Source organism: Monocercomonoides exilis, assembly GCF_001643675.1.
Source record: "Monocercomonoides exilis strain PA203 chromosome Unknown scaffold5-2102611, whole genome shotgun sequence".
NCBI classification, from domain to species: Eukaryota; Preaxostyla; order Oxymonadida; family Polymastigidae; genus Monocercomonoides; species Monocercomonoides exilis.
Window position 1 is genome coordinate 270,529 of NW_027150550.1, and position 18,647 is coordinate 289,175.

Sequence of the window (18,647 nt, forward strand, 5' to 3'; positions counted from 1 at the left end):
TATTAAAAATATAAATTTATTACACATATCTTTGATCAATGGCTTGGGCACTTGCTGGAAAACGTTACACAAAACGCGTATTACTTCGCCCAGGAAAATGGATCTTATCGTCAATTGCTTCTCCATTGGAAGAAGATCTTTTTCTTGAGCAAGGAAGCCATGAGCACATTTCTCAAGAACATTTTTTATTAATAAAAAATGTACTGTTTAAAATAAATCAGTTGCACTTAAAGGAATACTGGTCAGTATTTTTAGATGATAGAGAGCGATTAAACGTAATTTCTCCGGTCTACATTGGAAACATGTATGATTTATTGCAACAATGTTTTCCAAATGGATTTTTTGGAATATCGAACACCACAATATCTAAGTTTTTCCCATCACTATCAAAAACAAATACAATACGTTATCAATTCGAAATATTTCGGCTTGGAATACTTCGTGTTTGCTTGTTTGACATTCTTCAAGCATTAATATCGACTCGACGGACTCTGGACATATACAGATCTGTTCACCTATCAAAAATCTATTTGGATCAAAACGGTAATTTAAGGTATTCACCAGTAAACCTCGCAATTCTTCGTGCGATGGCATTATATAAATTTGAACTTCATTCACCTTCATCTCTTCATCTTGATGTAAGCGAAATTGATTCACCTCCAACTCCATCAATAGATCAGAAGCGTGCATTTTTACACCTTAGCGCAGAAATTAGTACATCACCATCAAATGCTTTTCGAGCTTTTCAGTCGGGAACCTCATCAGATTGTGTTGATTCTGAAAGCAAAATCCATAATTTCAAATCGATTGCAAAAGAAAAAATTCTGTCAACGATGGGAATGGTCATTCCACGGCATTTTGTTGATTCAACTTTTTGTGCAGAATCCAGCGAAGACTACGTGAATGTCCAGGCATTTGGCATAGCCGCTCTTCAAATGGCGTTTGGTACAGAATTTGTGACAAACTGCTTGTTTCATTATGTAATGCTAGTGATGCAAGAGCCCAAAGAAGAGAAGAAGAAAGAAACAACGAGAAAAGTTGAAAGAAGCGTTGGGTTGAAAAAAGAAAGAGAAAAAGAAAAAGAAAGTGAATCTGGGAAGAAGGTAATTAGCTTCAGCCCGAATGAAAAATTTAATACAGACTCCTTTGAAGGATGTGCTGAGCCAACCTTCTGTCCAGTTTTTATATCGCAAACAGGCAGCCATGTGCCCATTCCAACCACTCCACCGAGCAAGAGGAGCGAAAGTTACGATGAAAGACTTGGAGTGAAAACTGGCATAGATGCATTTGTTGATGACGATGATGATGATGACCTTGAAGATGTCATTGAAGAAGACTTCTTCGGAGATGAACCAAACTTAACCGAAAAAGCATTTGCAAACAAAAAATTGCAAAGCAAAGCTGAAGGAGGGAGAAAGATTGGTCTCTCTTTTACACCTCCGTCTAATTCACTTTCTTCATTTCATCCCTCTGAAAGCAGTGATGATTACTCAGATGCACACAAGAGCCTGCCGCCCGACTTAAAGAGGCTGTTTTTCCCTGCTGAGCGGACTGCTTCACCCCATTCGCCTCATTCTCCTCATTCTCCTCTTTCTCCTCAATTGATGTTTGAGAGCTCCTCTCTCCCATCTTTCACTGAAATGGAGAAGGACAGCGAAGACTTTGCTGTTCCCATTCCGCCAGATGCCTCACTTAAAGAGCCATATGAACACAACAATGCTCCTTCACAACTGCACACTTCAATAAACGACTCTTCTTCTAGTTCTGCTTCTTCTGACTCTGCTTCTGCCTCTGCTTCTGGTCCTGGCTCTGAATGGTCTTCACCATCTCTGACATTATCTTCTTTTACTCCGTCTTCTTCTGCATCTTCTGCGTCTTCTTCACCGCGTTCTTGCTTGCCCTTCCCCTTCCCACAGGAACATTCCGATTCTCGTTTTTCGCTTAGACTCATCCCAACCAATAGCAAACACAGTTGCCATGTGACCAAACCATCAAACTCGACCTTTCCTCTCTCATCATTTAACACATCCTGCGATTCCCTTGCCAGCGCCTCCACTTCAACAGCCAGCTCTTCTCACTCAGTCAAAGAGAAGATCTTCAACACAACTTTGTCTGAATTCCTATCAAGCGACTCAGAAGTAAGTGCTTCTTTGGACTTGCCGGCAGAGAAAAAACAGCTGTTCATTCAGATTGTCAAGGACTTTATGCTGGCTGAGACACCAATTGAACCAAAATACCCGTCTTTTTCAGGAAAAAGCACAAAACAGAAGAATATGGATGTGATGGAAATGGGAAGAAACAAGAGAGAAAGGCAAAGTGAAGCGAAAGAGGAGAAGGCGAAGGAGATGAAAGAAGCAACCTCATCTTATCTGACCTCATCCACCTCATCTTCTGTTCTTCTGGATTCTTCTTCGAATTCTGCCTCGACTGCTTCATTGGCATCTAATGCGTCTCTTTCATCAGTCGCATCTGCTCCTCTTGTTTCAAACACCTCCAACACACTCGCCCCTTCTGCCTCTTCTGACGCCATCTGCTTCGATCTTCCATTTCCTATTTATCCTTCCTCTCCTTCCTCTTCCTCTTCTTCCTCTTCTTCCACCTCTCCTTCTCATCCCCCTTCCTCAAAATCACACACCACCAGCCCTTTCTTCTCCCTCCCCAGTTCCAAGCCGAAGAGCAGCCCAGCAAGCACCTCGCCCACTTTCCTCTCTGGACTCCCTCGTTCCACTGCCCATCTGTTTGTGTCTCTCATCGAATTCTGCCTGTCTGTCACACCAAACACAAAGAACCCTCTTCAGACACTTTACGAACACCCCTTTTTTGACTACGTGAGACCGCTGCAGAACAGCCAGAAGAAAGAGGAAGAAGAAGAAATGGCAGAAGAAGAGAATGAGAAGGAGCAGAGAGAGAAAGAGGAGCAAGTCTTGGAAGCTCAGCAGATTGCAGCAAAAGAAGATAAGCCTTCAGCAGCTTCTGCTTCTGAACAATCAGGTTCTGTTGATTCTTCCAATAAGAATGGAATTTTTGACTCAAATGTGGCTGAGCATTCATCACAAGAAGAAGCAAAAGAAGGGAAAACAGCTGCAAACAACAACATCTCCACAAAGAGCAGCGAAGAAGGAAATGCCAATGATTCAACCAATGCTCCGTCATCAGAACATCCACATGATTTATCATCTAACATTTTGAAGTCGTCTTCTGCATCATCTCATCCAGAAAGCAACGAAGCTCAATCAAAAAAATCAGCTTTGTCTCCAACACTCACACAAACAACACTTCGTCCTTCACCTTTGTTATTCCCTCATCAGGATGAATCGACAATAAACACATCATCTTCCTCTTCCTCTTCCTCTTCTTCTTCTTCTTCCTCCTCTTTTTCTTCCTCTCATTCTTCTTCCACAGGCATCCAATTCTTCGCATACACCCCCGACGAGATCAGCTCCTACCGCCGCTTCCTCGTCTCTGTCTGCACCTCCCTCTACGAAAACCCTTCTTCTGACATCGTCTTCTCCATCTCTCCTTCTCCCTCTGTTTCCTACGCCTCTGGCTACAACCCAGCCTCTCCTCTTTCTCCGCTCTCACAAGAAGAAAACACCCTTCTCCATTCTCCCACACCTCTGATGCAGATGATTGAGCCTTCTTCTGCTTGCTACCAGCCAAATGATCGCTCGTTATGCGCCTCTCCTTTCATGACAATTGATAGCTGCTTCGATGATATGTCTTCTTCTTCCTCTTCCATCTCCTCCTCCTCCTCCTCCTCCTCCTCATCATCATCATCTTCTTCTTTATCTTCTTCTTCTATTTCTTCCTCCTCTTCTGAATATGCTGTCAAATGGCATCACAATGAAATGGGATTTAGCCATCTTGTTCCGCCAAATGAAAGTGAGCAGCAGATGAAGGACGAATGGAGTAGAAAATACGAAGAAGAAGAAGAAGAAGAGAGAGAAAGGAACATAAACATGAAAAGAACTGACGGAGCACATGGGAATTATGAAGAGCCAGATATGATTGGAAACAAGAATGAGGTGAGACAAGGAAGAAGGAGGAGAGGAAGAAGAGAAAACAGAGAAGCAGAGCAGTTTGTGAATGGAAGAGCATTCGGAGAAGGAGGTGAAAGAGGCGATGAATGCAACTTTGGATTTGACGAAGAGGAAGAGGAAGAAGAAGACGAAGAAGACGAAGAAGAAATGGAAGCTAACCACAAAACAGATGGCTCTTCATCAGAAGGAAGTTTCATGAACAATGAACAATATTCTCTGAGCTATGGAAATCTGCCTGTAAAGTCTTTGCAACAAGAACAGACATCAATTGAAGCAGGAACAACAATAACCTCTTCTTCTTCTTCTTCTTCAAATGGTGTGGAGTTGGCAGTTGATTCATTGTCCACCTCTTCTGCTTCTTCTGCCTCAAATGAACATATTCTCAATCATTCAACAATTGCCATTCAGACAAATGAAGATGATACAAACAACAACAATATGAGTATTAATAACGCCATCAGCATCGCTTCAGAAATATCTCTTGCAAAGTCAACACTCATCGATGGTTCAACTGGGAATGCATGTTGTGACATACAAACACAGACAGAAGAAAATGAAGGAGATTTATTGCCATCTGAATCAATAGCATCATCTTCTTCTGCTTCTGCTTCTTCTTCTTCAAATGCGTCTAATATGGAACACTCGAATGAGTTAACAGCAAACAATGAAATTGAAGAAGGCTCTTTGAAAGATGCCTCAACAGACACAGCAATCGAAAACAATCTGAAACCCATTGACAAATTTGGCAATTCTTCTGATTCATATGCAGTTGTCAAGGCCACTTCCCCTCTCCCATATGCTATCACTTCTTCTTCTTCCTCCTCTTCCATTCCTTCTGTTTCCACCTCTCCCTCTCTCTCTCTAAGCAATCCATACTCTCTTGTCTCACAAGGAATGGGCGTATTTGGCGCTTCCCACGATCTCCCCCACTTCGGCCACATTCCTCCCTTCCTCTCTTCCTCTGCCATTCCTTCTCCTCTCTCCTTAGCCTCCCCCACCCCCTCTCTCATCTCCCCACTCAACGCCCTCTCCCCCAGCCCTTTCTCTCCATACGCCGACGAGGTCTTTCTTCCCATGCAGCTGCGTCCAAAATACAAAGGGTATGTTCACTTGCACGATGAGAACTTTGCATTAGGCATGTTCCAGCACACTGAGCAGAGGCCTGTCTCTGTTGACTCCTATTCACGGCGCCTGCACTTCGACACAGAGAGGGCGTGTGTGCTGGGCGTGTGCGTGATGGACAAGAAGGCATCGTCGAAGCCGATGCAAGAGATATTGAAGCGCATACAGGAGCATGGAGACATACAAATTGTTCACTTTGGAGAAGAAGTGATCAAATACAGACCAATCACTGAGTGGCCCTTCTGTGATATTCTGCTCTCTTTCTATTCAACAGGATTCCCCATTGACAAAGCCATTGAATATGTGAAGCTGCGCAACCCGTTCCAGATCAACGACTTGATTGGGCAGCTGGACTTGTTCTACAGAGACAAGATTTATGAGCGCCTAGTCCAGCACAACATCCCTGTCCCTCGCTACAGTGTTGTCTACAGAGACTCCCGTGGCTACGTCAATCCTCGTTGCCGTGTGGTGGAATACCCTGACCACATCACCATCGGCAATAAAGTGATCAAAAAGCCCTTTGTGGAGAAGCCGTTGAATGCAGAAGACCACAACGTGTGGCTCTTCTACCACCCTGACCAAGGCGGCGGGGTGAGGAAGCTGTTCCGCAAGACAGACAACAAGTCCAGCGAGTACGACCCAACCATCAGCCACATCCGCACTGACCAGTCGTATTTGTACGAAGAGTTCATCCCAGTCGACGGCTCGATGGATGTGAAGGTGTATGCTGTGCTGCCTGATTATGTGCACTGCGAGCTGCGGAAGACACCCACGCTGGACGGCATTGTCGAAAGAGACAGCAGACAGAAGGAGATCCGAAGGGTGACACAGGCGACAGACGAAGAAAGGCACTATGCTCAGATCATCGGAAAGATCTTCAAGCAGCGAGTGTGTGGATTTGACTACCTGCGCCGCACGAAAGACGGGAAGACGCAGACATATGTGTGTGACGTGAATGGCTGGTCGTTTGTGAAAGGTGACCAAAACTATTACGAAGGTGTGGCACGAATCCTGCGCAACCTGATGCTCCAGGCGAAAGCGAGGCTGAAGGGCATCAAGCAGCAGCCCCTCTCTGCCAAGGACAAACAAGGCGCTGTGCTTAGACACGTGATTGGGGTGGTGAAGAGCGGAGAGAACGAGCCAAAGCAGAAAGTGAAGGTGCTGCTCAGCTCAGAGCGTTTTCCGCGGTTGATTGAGTGGTTCAGCCAGGTGGAGGAGAGGAAGAGGCTGATGAAGCAGGCAACGTCTGTTTCTGCACTTCCACTGAGCGATGGAAACTTGGCTGGAAACAGCGGAATGGGTTCTACTGCTTCTGTTCCATCTGGTTTGGCTTCTCTCCCTTCTTCTCCTCCTCCACCTCCTTCTCTGTCTTCGCTCTCTTTATCTTCTGCCTCTTCGTCTGCTGCTGCTTCTCCTGCTGCAAATGGAGAGGCAACAAGAGCTGTTGATGCTCCTTCTTCTTCTTCTTCTTCTCTTCCTCAATCATCTTCTACTCCTCTTCAACCAAACATGCTCCTTCCTGCTTCTACAGTACCACAATCTTCGGGTGACATCCCAATCCCAATCAACATTTCATCATCATCATCATCATCATCTGCTTCTTCTTCTTCCTCTTCTTCCAACTCATCAAACATGTCATCAATCTTTGCACATCCCATTGCTTGTTCAGCACCTTCTCCTTCGTTCATCTCTTCTGCCTCTTCTCAAAATCTGTTTGCTGGCAATTCTTATTCCATGGGTATCAACTCATCCACTGCTGGCATCCTTACAACAGCTGCTGTCAACCAAACAGCAACACCATCAAATGCTTCTTCCTCTTCCTCTTTTCCTCCTCCTTCCTCTTCCTCCTCCTTCCACAACACCCAGTGCATCTTCGCCTCCATCAAAAACGAGCCTCGTCTATTCAATGAGTTCCTATCAATCATCAAAGAAGAATTCACAAAGATGCAACACGACATCCGGTGTGAGTCGAGAAACAGAAGCAGATCGAGAGAAAGAGAAAGAGACCAAAAGAGAACAAGAACAAAGAAAGTGCATTCGATGCCTGGTGCTGTGAACTCACCCAATGGAGCATCATCATCATCATCATCATCTGCTTCTTCATCAGCTGCAGCACCACTTCCAACAACAGCATCTTCTTCTTCTTCTTCTACCTCTTCCTCCATCCACCCCTCCTCCACCTTCTCCTCTTTCTCCTCAGCCTACCAGGAGTCGCTCGTTGTCGACGACGACTTCGAAGACGAGCAAGCTGAGCAGCTACATTTCCGTGTGATGGATGTGTCGCAGACAGAGGTGGATGTAATGGATGCTGTGAGTGCCATCATCACTGTCGTCGAAATGGGACGAAGAGGCCTCAAACTCGAGGCAAGAACGGCTGATGTGTCACCAGAGGGACATCTGAGAGGGCTGTATGACGAGCCAGAGACAACAAGATTAAGCAAGATTGAGAAAAAGGATGAGATAGAATCGTCGTTTGCTTCGAATGGGAAGAATGAGAGTACTCAAGGAAATGCTGTGAGTTCATTGTCTTCTTCTGTATCAACTCCATCTGCTGCAACCCTCTTTGCCCCCTCAGCCACCCCCATACCCACCATGCCGTCTTCTCTCTATCCTCCTTCCACCTCCACCTCCATCCCCAACCCTTCTTCTTCTTCTTCTTCTCTCTCTTCTGCCCTTCCTTCTTCCCAGTCCATTGCTCATCATCGCTCCAACTCTTCCTTCTCTGACAAAGACAACTTCTACAGCAGCAGCTCTGATATACACTACATCGTACTCTCCTGTCGATGGGGTGGTATTTTGAGCCATGCTGGCTTCAGAACATCGCAATCACTCGGAATTCTATTCAGAAACTTCATCCTAGGAAGAACAGACAGCTCGACTTCGGCTTCTTCCTCTTCGTCATCCTCCTCTCCTTCCTCCTCTGCTTCCTCCTCTGCTTCCTCCTCTTCTTCTGCTTCTTCATCCTCTTCTCGTTTACCAAATACTCCATCCTCCTCTTCCTCTTCTTCTTCCTCCTCTGCCTCCTCTGCCTCTTCTTCTGTCTCTGCCACCGAACTCGGCCTCGGCAGCTGGGGTGAAACTGGCAGACAGTTCCTCTCCTCCACCAAAGTGCACTCATCAACGAAGAGAAGAGCACAAGCGTCTGCCGTCGGCTTCACCGAAGCCTTTCTCACAGGCGAGTATCTTCCTGAGCCTCCTCTAAGCTGCTTTGCAAACCCATCCAAGTTGAAGTCTAAAGTGTCTGCACAGACAGTCAGCTCATTGACCATCAACAGCAGCCTCACCCACACCGAAGAGCACGAGAACGCACGCATCCGACTGTGGGACATGAAGAACAAGCTGAAGAACGTGCTTATTGTGAACAGGGAATATGGATATGAGCCTGAAGATTACGACAACCCCATCATCGCCACGTTGCTGTCATCTGGGCTGAAGAAGCTGGGGAATCCACACACACGTCTGATGGCTATTCAGAAGGAGCTGTGGAAGTTCATATCATTTCTGGAAATCATCGACAAGAAGCAGAGTTTGGAGAAGATCCGCTCACAGCTGTCAATCGCTGCTGCTGCTTCTGCTGCTTCTGCTTCTTCCTCTGCCAACCCTTCTCTTGTGCTCAACAGTGCTGCCCAGGTGCTGCCAGCGAATGTGAGTGGGATGAAGAGTGTGGGTTCGATGAGCACACTAAGCGCATTGAATGTGCCCAGCCCGTCTCTTTCTGCTCCATTTGGTTTGTCCTCTAACAACAACTCACCAACTTCAGTCAACTCGAATCAGTCTTTCTCTGCTTTCCCATCGAGCAATACTGCTGCTACTGCTTCATTGCCTTCTTCTTCTTCTTCTTCATTATCCTCCTCTTCCTCTCAAACTGTTCTTGAACCTCTTTTGCCCCGTCAGCATATTTCTCGCTCTTCCTCCTCTCATGTGCTTCCTCCTCTTTCTCCCCAGCAGAATCAGCCCCTTCCTTTCTATCAGACTGCCCCTGACTCTTCCTTCATGTCCAACACACAACTCTATTCGCCTCGTCAAACCGCTCCACAAAAGGTATTTCCTTCAGCAACAACATCTTCCTCTTCCTCTTCCTCTTCCTCTCCATCTTCAGCTATATCAGCTGCATCTCTTTCACACACCCCTCCTTCAACCAAACCTCCTCTTCCATCTCAGCCACTCCACACACCAACACCCGCCTCTCTCCACCCAGTCGATGTTAAACAGGCTTCTTCTGTCTTTCTGCCACCTTCTCAACAGTCTGCTCTTCAATTACAACTACAGAAACAGCTGTCTCCATCTGTTCCTCCATTAAATCTATCATCTGTTGCTTCTTTATCAGCTCCTTCTTCTGCTCCAACATCTGCCTCTTCCCCCTCATCCTCCACAACCTCCCCTCCATTCAACCTGTCTGAAGTTGCATCTTCTCTCACTTCTCCTCTCAATTCACCCGCCTTCACCAACTTCATCATCTCCCCTTCAAACACAAAAGCTCCTTCTCATCGAGCCACTTCTCCTCCTGACAGCTACTCAAACATCTCTCCCATTCAGTCGCCTCTCCCTCTCGCTGGCTTTCCTCCCATCTCTTCCTTATCCATCCCTCAGCCTGTTCTTCCTCAGGCTCCTTCTTCTTCCTCCGCTGCCTCCAAAAAAACAGGTGGTTTGTCTTCTTCCTCTTCTGCTACTTCTTCTTCTGCCTCTTCAAATGTAACAATGCCTTCTCCTTCTTCTTTGTCTCCTTCGTCTTCTTCCTCTTCCTCTCCTTCCTCTCTTCCTCTCTCTCCCACAATGTTCAAGCCCCTCTGCTCCTCCACAGCTCAACCCCCTCTCCTTCCTTCCTCTTCAGTCTCCTCTGCCATCTACTCCACAGGCAGCAACATCTCCCTCTCTTCCCCATCACCTTCTCAACAACGGTCAGATAGCACAGCAAGCGATGCTTCCCTCTCAACCATCAGAAAAGTGTCCTCTTCTCCTTCCATCCACTCCTGCGACTTGTCTGAACGCCATTCGAATCCTCCGCCTACGCTGCTGCCAGCCACACGCAGCAGAAGAGGCTCAGTCAGCACAGGCACACAGACAGGCAACGAAACAGCTCGGTCTGCCTCAAAAGCAGCTGCTTTTGCGAATGCCCCATCTGCCACATCACCCGCTGTGCAGATGAAGAACAATCAACAAACAACAACTTCTGTGAATGCATCGACGCCAACCACAAAAGATATCCACACACCCCATCAACTAACCCCACCTCACATCGAGTCCTCCTCTGGTGCTTTGCACACATCTCCCATTTCTTCTGTCTCTTCATTCTCTTCTTTCAACGCTGCTCAGCCAGATTCTTATTCTGACCTCGATGCTTCCTCTGCTGCCCCACCGCTCATTCCACCTCTGTCTCCTCTCTCTTTCGCCCCGAAACAAGAAGAGCACATTTCTCCACCAGACAACTTCAGCAGATCTCGTTCGCCTCTCGTTTGCCCAGGGCCAACCACTCCTTCTCCATCACCCACTCCCAATTCACTCACTGTCAGCTCATCCTCTGCGCCTTCCCCTTCACCCCCTCAGTCACACACAGCCTCCACAATCACACAAGGAACTGCTCCTTCTCTTCAGCCATCTGCATCTACCGCTACACTCACAAATGCCCCTTCTTCGGCTGCCCCGTCTTCCGTTAGCCAGCTCAGCCACACATTCGAAGGCTGTGGAGGAGAATCTCTCTCTCTCATCAGACAGCGCTGGACACGACTGGCTCAGTCGCTCAAACACGAAAATGGTGAGTGGAACACAGCAACCATCCTGCCCATCTACCACAATCTGAAGTGGGACATCACACACAACCCAGCACTTGCACACAAACTATCTCCACTCTACAGAGCAGTGGCGCCTGTTGCCCAGTTCATCATCCCGTTGGAGTTTGGCATCCTCCGCAGGCATCGCGTGCTGATCTCATCCAACTTTGCTGGCCATCTCGTGAAGCACATCGTCGACACCCTCTCAGAAGTCGAGAAAGAGCAGAATTCTCCTCCAAAGGCAGAGTTTATCGTGACTGACGAATCTTCCCTGATCGGACTGGTTGACCAGATCCTTCTATCCTCTCTGCCTGGCCTGCATGTTGAGTCCCTCGTCACATTGGGTGAGCTGAACTATTCATCGTATGCTCTCTTCAAGATCTACTCGAATTCAAAGGGAAAGACATGGTGTGAGGTTTCTGTCTCCACCGGTGTGAGCGACAACCCCTTCCAGCTGGTGGGTCCCTCGCACTGTCTGCCCCTCAACCAGCCCATCACCATCCACGAGTGCATCCGCCCTGCCGACGCCAGAGACCACTTCATCGGCAAGAACGCCCAGTCTCCCAGGAAGGAGACGCTGAAGGGAATCGTCGCCGTCTTCAGACACGGCGACAGAAAACCAAAGCAGAAGATGAAGCTGACGGTGACTGATGAAAAGCTCCTGGAGTTCTTCTTCCCCTGCAACGACCTCAAAAACCTGAACTTGACTGTTGATTCGCTGCAGAAGTGGCAAATCTTGTCTTCGTCATCGTATGACAAGAAGCAGTTTATGAAGCTGATCTCGAGTTCTCCTCCTTCTACCACAGCATCATCTGCCTCTTCACCTAATGATTCGAACAGTGATAGAGAGAAAGACAGCAACGCAGCTTCATCATCTTCATCATCATCATCTTCTTCTTCTTCTTCTTCTGGAAGTGGAAAAGCACCACAAAATCTGTCTCCAACAAGTTCTCCTGTTCCTCCATTTATTCCACCAGGTTCTAACACAAGTTCAAACTCAACCACAAATTCAGCAAATCTTTCTACAAATGGAAGCCCTGGCAGTCTATCTGACAGCGAGCGGGCTCGGTTGAAGTGGCCGGATCCGATTCTGCTGAAACAGGAATACTCTGCCGAGCAGTTTGATGCGCTGGTGAATCTTCTTGTGCAGATCATCCACTCCATGCACAAAGAAGGCACCATCTCCGACAGACCCAATTTGACCCTCAAGCAGAAGCAGTCGAGCGGCTACGAAGGTTTTCTCAACCTGCACGCTGTGCTCTCAAAGAACTACGCCGGCACGAAAGTGCAGATCAAACCAATCAAAGTGGAGATACGCACTATTCGCGTGCCAAACCCACGCAGGCAGCTGTGGAGGCACACACACCACCCTCACAGATCAATGATGAAATCACCCTTCCACCTGCGAACACGAAGCGTGCAGTTCGGAAGCGCCCAGCAGACTGACCAGAAGTCAGCGCACTTCATCCACCCGTCTCCGCTCATGATGTCAGAGGACTCAGCACTTTCTTCAGCCACGTTTCCTTCTTTGAGCGGATCAGCATCACAGACAGGCGATGCTGTTCATCTCTCTTCGTCTCCGTCGGGTGCAAACGATCGCCTATCGCCTTTGCACCACATTTCTCCTACTCCACACAGTGGCTCTTCTTCGCCTTCCCCTTATTCCCATTCTTCATATCACAGTTCTTCCTCTTCTTCCTCTTCTTCACCTCATCCAGACAATCCTCTTCCACATCGCTATTCTCGCCGCACAAGCAGCTCATCCATTGGCCTTTCTCAATCCTCATCTCATTCCTCCTCCACTTCGCCCACAGGAGAAAGCGACTTCATCGAAAAGCACATTCTTGTTGTGAGTGAAGCTCTTCTCATTGTGAAGTGGGGCGGCAGTCTCACACACGCTGGCCACCACCAGGCGAAGGAGCTAGGAAGCCTCTTCCGCGAGGCTGTGCTGCCAATGGACAAAGCAGAGTGCCACACATTCCTCGAGAACATTCGCATCCGCACGAACGGTGAGAGGCGTGTCCAGCGCACAGCAAGGGCGTTTACGGAAGCGCTGTTTGGAGTGGATATGCATCAGCAGTCTCCAATTCTGCACTCACCTGATCTGCTGGACAATATTCCAGATGAGGCACGTGAGCTGTTGGATCAGACAAAGCAGAGAATGAAAAAGATTATGGTGATGAACTTTGACTTCTCCATCTCTGATTCCAATGAAAAATCACCAAGTTCATCGCCTTCAACAATCGGAGGATCTATGTCTTCTTCGTATACTTCATCTTCATCCTCTTCCTCGTCTGATGCAATGTCATCATTGATAGCAGCTGCCTCAACACACATTCACGTCCCAACATCAAGTGAAAAGAGAAGTGGCAACGTTAAGTCAAAAGCAAAGGAAGAAGGGAAAGGCAAAGCAAAGAAAGACGACGAATTAGGGGACAAAGGCAGCGATGCACAAGATGACGATGACGAGACAGACACCGACATTGCCTATGGAACAAGCGACTCTCAGCTCATCGAAGACATCAAGCTGTGCAAGCCATGGGGACTGGATCGCCTGGGCAATCCGCTTGCCCGGCTGGTTCGTCTGGACAGAGGAATTAAATCACTTCGGAAAGATCTGGCGAGGAAAGTGGATCAGCTTGACCCCACACAGTACTATGCGCCCATGTGTGAGCACGAGTCGTTCCGGACGATGCAGCACCGCTGGGACAAAGTGTCTATTGATCTGCACGATCCTGAGTCAAACACGTGGGATGTGACGAAGATTGGAGACATCTACGATTCGATCAGGTTTGATGTGATCCATATGAGCGACATCCTGAGGAAGCTGTCTGTGCCGATGGAGGATCTGCTATCGAACTCGAAGGCGCTGGCAGACTTCTGGGTGACGCAGGAATACGGCATCTCCCATGCAGACAAGCTGGAGATCGGCAGGCTGATTGCTGGCCCACTTCTGAACGAGATCATTTCGAATATCGAAAACGCAGCATTCAACTCAGCCCCATCAGTCAATCTGTACTTCACCTCTGAGTCGCATCTGCACGGGCTGTTGAATCTGATAATGCTGTCTGGAGTGGAGGGGATGCTGCTGGACAGGGAGAATGTGACAGACCTGGATTATCTGACGCACCTGCTGTTCAAAGTGTACGAGTCAGAGCAGTCGAAGACATTCAGGGTGGAGCTGTTTCTGTCTGCTGGGGCGATCGCCTGCAATCCAAAAATGGATGTTGGGCAGACACACGCCCTGCCGATCGAGTCGCCGCTTCTGGTGCACGAGAACCTCTCTCTTTTCAGGCTGCGTTCTCTGCTCAACAACTCAAACACACATCAGATGTGATTGCGAAATGATGCTCTCAAAGGAATTATCCTCGCTTTGCATTATATTCTTTTCAATATTGTTTTATTATTATTGTTTTAAAAGTTTTAAGAAATTTTTGGGTTTTTTGTTTTCTGTTTCATTGATGATGAGAAATCTTGTATTTACGTTGTACATTACTTTTTGTTATCGATTTGAACGGCTGGTAAATGATTTTTAGAGCAATAAATCCTTTTTACTTCGTATCAATTATAATCTTTTTTTCTATCAGGGTTCAATCTTCCTTTTGTATCTGCCTTTGCGATAGTTGACGTATATCCCAACAAATGCGCAGTAGCATTTTGTCCATTTCATGAAATTGATGTTTTGAATAAATTCTTTTGAATTTTATTGCTTTTGTTCTTTATGATTGAAACCTTTCTTTTCAACTAGGAAAGAGCTATCCACTTTGAATTTAATGAAAACTTTTCTATTCAGGAGAAATAAAAGCAAATTGAAAGGGGTTCCAATCCTTTTTCACAGTTATCTGAATGAAAATGAATAGAATGCTTTAAAGAAACATATGAATTCAATTTGAAATAAGCCGAATGGAGCAGAAAGAATGGAAAAAATGATTCCTTTTGGACTGAAATGAGAGAGAATGAAAATCTAAGAATGAGAAATTGAAAAGGGTTTAAAAAATGTTCATCAAGAATAAAGATGGGAAAGGTGAACGATAAAAGAATTTATTTTTCGAAAATGAGAGAAAAGAATTTGAGTGACCTTGAGATTATTTCCTTCTGTTCGGTTTTCTTCAATAATGGAGCAGAAAAGAGCCGAGCTTCTGAGAAACGAAAAGAATGATAAATGAAGGAATTATGTATCTGTGATTATCATTGGATTGACCTGATGATATCGTCAAAAGAAATGAATCTTTTTTTTGAACGAAGATTGACTTTTTTTAGACCATCTGGATATTACAAATAAATGAGGCGAAAATAATTCAAAGCCAGGTTTACAAAAAGAAGTTTTGGAGAGAAAAGGTTGAGATTAATTGTGAAACATATGAACTCTGTAGATCAGAATGAAAAGATGGAGTAGAGAAGGAGGATCATAGGAAAAAAAAAACAAGAAAAGAAGGTTTCGGCATAAACATGAGAATCGTGTTCCAAATTTTTAAACTTTTTGATCATAAAGGAAGTTCCATTTGATGATTCTGTCAATATTCAGTACGAAAAAACTTGCGAAATGTTATGTGTTTGAAAAAAGAAAAAAAAATCAAAACAAAAAAGTTTTTATTCGAGATATGGGTGAAAATATGGACTTTCAAGCTTTTTATGCACAAAGTGTACAAAAATTGTTTCACAAATAACAGTATTAAACTTTATCAAATTTCAAAATAAATTGGTTTTTCTTATCTGCATATAGCCATCACAGATGTTTTCACGAAATGTTTTGTGACGTTCCATTAATGTCAAAAAATGAACCCATTTCAATAAAATTTTTTGAACTCAAAAAGCTTGTCAAAAGTGCATAATTTTTCAATGAAAATACCTGAAGTCAAATATTTTGTCCCATATTATTTATTGCTCAAATTCCGAAGAATCTTCTCCTGTTCCAGCTCTAAATGGATCCGAATTCTCGCTTTCTGATTTGAAAAGTTTTTCTTCAGTATCTTCTTCATCTTTTATCCCCAAAATATCATTTTAATCTGGAATTTCTTCGTTTTTATAAACTTCATCATTATCAATTTCCGATTCAAATTCATCTTCAGATTGAATATTGAAAACTTTTTCAATGAGTTTTGCATTGGACAACAAACATAATCTTTTAGCAATGAATGTTGCAAACATTCCTGGAATGAATCGCCTACTCACTCCATATATTGGGGAAAAAAATCGCGAATGTTTCCTCATTCCTTTAATAGTGTTGACGTTAACTTTTGTGAAAGGATCAACTTTATTACGTTTGTCGCAGACGGAAAGGAAGGAATATTCTATTTCCCCCAATCAAACATAGGCTTTCCACTCGAAGTTGATATTTGAAGTTTGCTCTTTTTAACGATTGTTGATTATTGGAATTAGTGTTTCTTTTTATCGATTTGGCACAATAATCACAAAATTTTTCTCCATATGGGGCAAAGTATTTTGCTTCAAGCATTTTCATTGAAAAATAATGCACTTTTCATTGACTTTTTGAGAACAAAAAACATTATAAAAATAGTTCTATTTTTTGACATTCGTGAAATGCAACAATTCTTAATGTTTTGATTTCAATGATACCTGTTTACGGATATGAAAATCAAATTAATTTAGAAATCTGAGAAAGTGAAATAAAGTTATGCGTGAAGCAATTTTTCAATGCCTTGAGCAAAAAAAAGCTTGAAAGTCCGTATTTTCCCCCATATCTCCTTCACCTTCTCGTTTGACAGCTCCAAATATTCACATTTTTTGTTTTTAGCTTTCCTTATTCAAAAAATAGAAATATTCGAGGAGAACAAATTCATATTATAGATAACAATGTAAATATTTGATTTAGAAACCTTTATTGAATTTCCTTCCCCTCCAAACAGCTTCAATTAATTTTTCTATTTTTCCCGCCACTCCAATTTTTTATATCTGTAGTCTAGGAAATTTTAAACATTTGACCTTGCAACACTTGCCCAGAACCCAATCATCATTTGAGATACATTTATCATCATCACAATTTTTCAAACTTTTTTTCTGTATTGGCTTAAAATCAATCATCATCACACTTCAAATGGAAATATTTTGTAAACTCTGAAGTCGTTTCAGAAAAGCACGAAACACTTTTCTTTTGCTTTGGACAGGTAGGGCAAAACATTACACTTCAGGCATTTTCATTGAAAAATTATGCACAGTGGATGAACTTTTTGTGATCCAAAAAAACACATTTAAAATGGATTATTTTTTTGAAATACTTGTGAGATCACAAAAAATTATTGAAATAATATAAATGATGTTTGTTTTCGGAAATGAAAATACAGTTTATTTTGAAATCTGATAAAGTTATTGAAAGTTATGAGTGGAACAAATATTTTTTGCATTGCGCGAAAAATGCTTGACGGTTTGAATTTTTACCCAGGTCAAGAATCTTGAATGTCATTTTCATTTGAAGATATATTTGACTTTTTTGCAGTTTTGGCAAACTGCAAATACCTTCGGTATATATTGTTGTATCCATTTCAAAGATGATTTTTCAGATGAAAATCTCACAAGCAGGGTGTGATATCTCTTTTTGAAAGGCTTTTTTCGAGACATCAAATTTTTGATTGATAAAACCATCTTTGATCAAATTCATTATAAATGTAATTTTTTGAAAAAACATTAATTTATTATTTTGTCAAGTTGATGCAAAGAGCAGATAAAGAATATTATATTCTCAAACCTAAAAGACAATAGATTGCGAAAATGGTTTAAAGAATCTAAAATATTTGGTATGCTTATTCAATGATTAAGCCTATTAATGTTTTTCCAAAACAGTTTGTCAACCAAATAAAGAGATAAGAACACAAAAACATTGTTTATTATCAAATAAAATGAAGGGGACAGTTTCAATTTCAATTGATTTGTTTTGAGAAAAACAATGAAAAAGAAAGCAGAGTGAAATGAAATGACTCAGCAAAAAAAAGTCTTGAAAAGATGCAGACTTGTTCCTTTCAGATCAAATCAACGATTGTTGAAAAAGAGGTTGTTTTGAATTGATCAATGAGGTATCACTTGTTCTTTGATGAGTATGTGCAATCTGATTAAAGAAGAAAATTTGTCTGAAGAGAATTGGAAAGCAAGAAAACAAAATTGTCGAAAAAAACGAAAACAACTATTTGTTTCTTCTCGATATATTCAATCAAGGTTCAATGATGTGATATTCTTGAACTCTTCGTAAGTATTTTTGACTTCAGCTTATAGAGGTAAAAAGGAAAGAAGTAAACAATGGAAAGCAAAATTCGATTGAGATTGAAAAATTACATTGGAAAATGAACAGATAAGAAGTGGAGCCTTTCATTAGATGAATGGCAAAAGATTATTGTTGATGGAGACAAAGACACGTTCATTTTCTTTTTTCATGAAATGAGAAAAATCATTTTTGCTGAGAAAAAAAAAAAAAAACGATTTGTGAATATCTGCCCCAACAACAAAGAAAAAAGTCAAACATTTGAGATGGAATGTCAATTCCAATCAATTTATAAAACTCATCTGGAAGTGAAATCCATTGTTAAAAAAAGAAATAATACTTTCAAAACAAAGAAACCAAACAAGGGAATGTTTCTTCTGAAATGGAGAGAAACTAATTCTTCTTTTCTTTTTTGTATCTGGAAGTGTGGAGGAAGAATAACTGTGAAAAGAACATATGATGAGAGAGATTCTTTCAAAGTGAAGGAAAAAAGCAACAAACAGTCTG

At 43.5% G+C, this 18,647-nt stretch overlaps 1 protein-coding gene across 1 annotated transcript; it reads left to right on the forward strand.

The window, feature by feature from the left end:
* Positions 1-38: 38 nt before the first annotated feature.
* Positions 39-14,676, forward strand: MONOS_13981 (putative Inositol hexakisphosphate and diphosphoinositol-pentakisphosphate kinase; the record flags this gene model as incomplete). The annotated part of the gene is made up of 3 exons (XM_067866739.1): positions 39-77; positions 222-304; positions 554-14,676. The coding sequence occupies 3 exons, from the start codon at positions 39-41 to the stop codon at positions 14,265-14,267; spliced, it is 13,836 nt and encodes a 4,611-aa protein (XP_067734130.1). The 3' UTR covers positions 14,268-14,676.
* Positions 14,677-18,647: the final 3,971 nt, after the last annotated feature.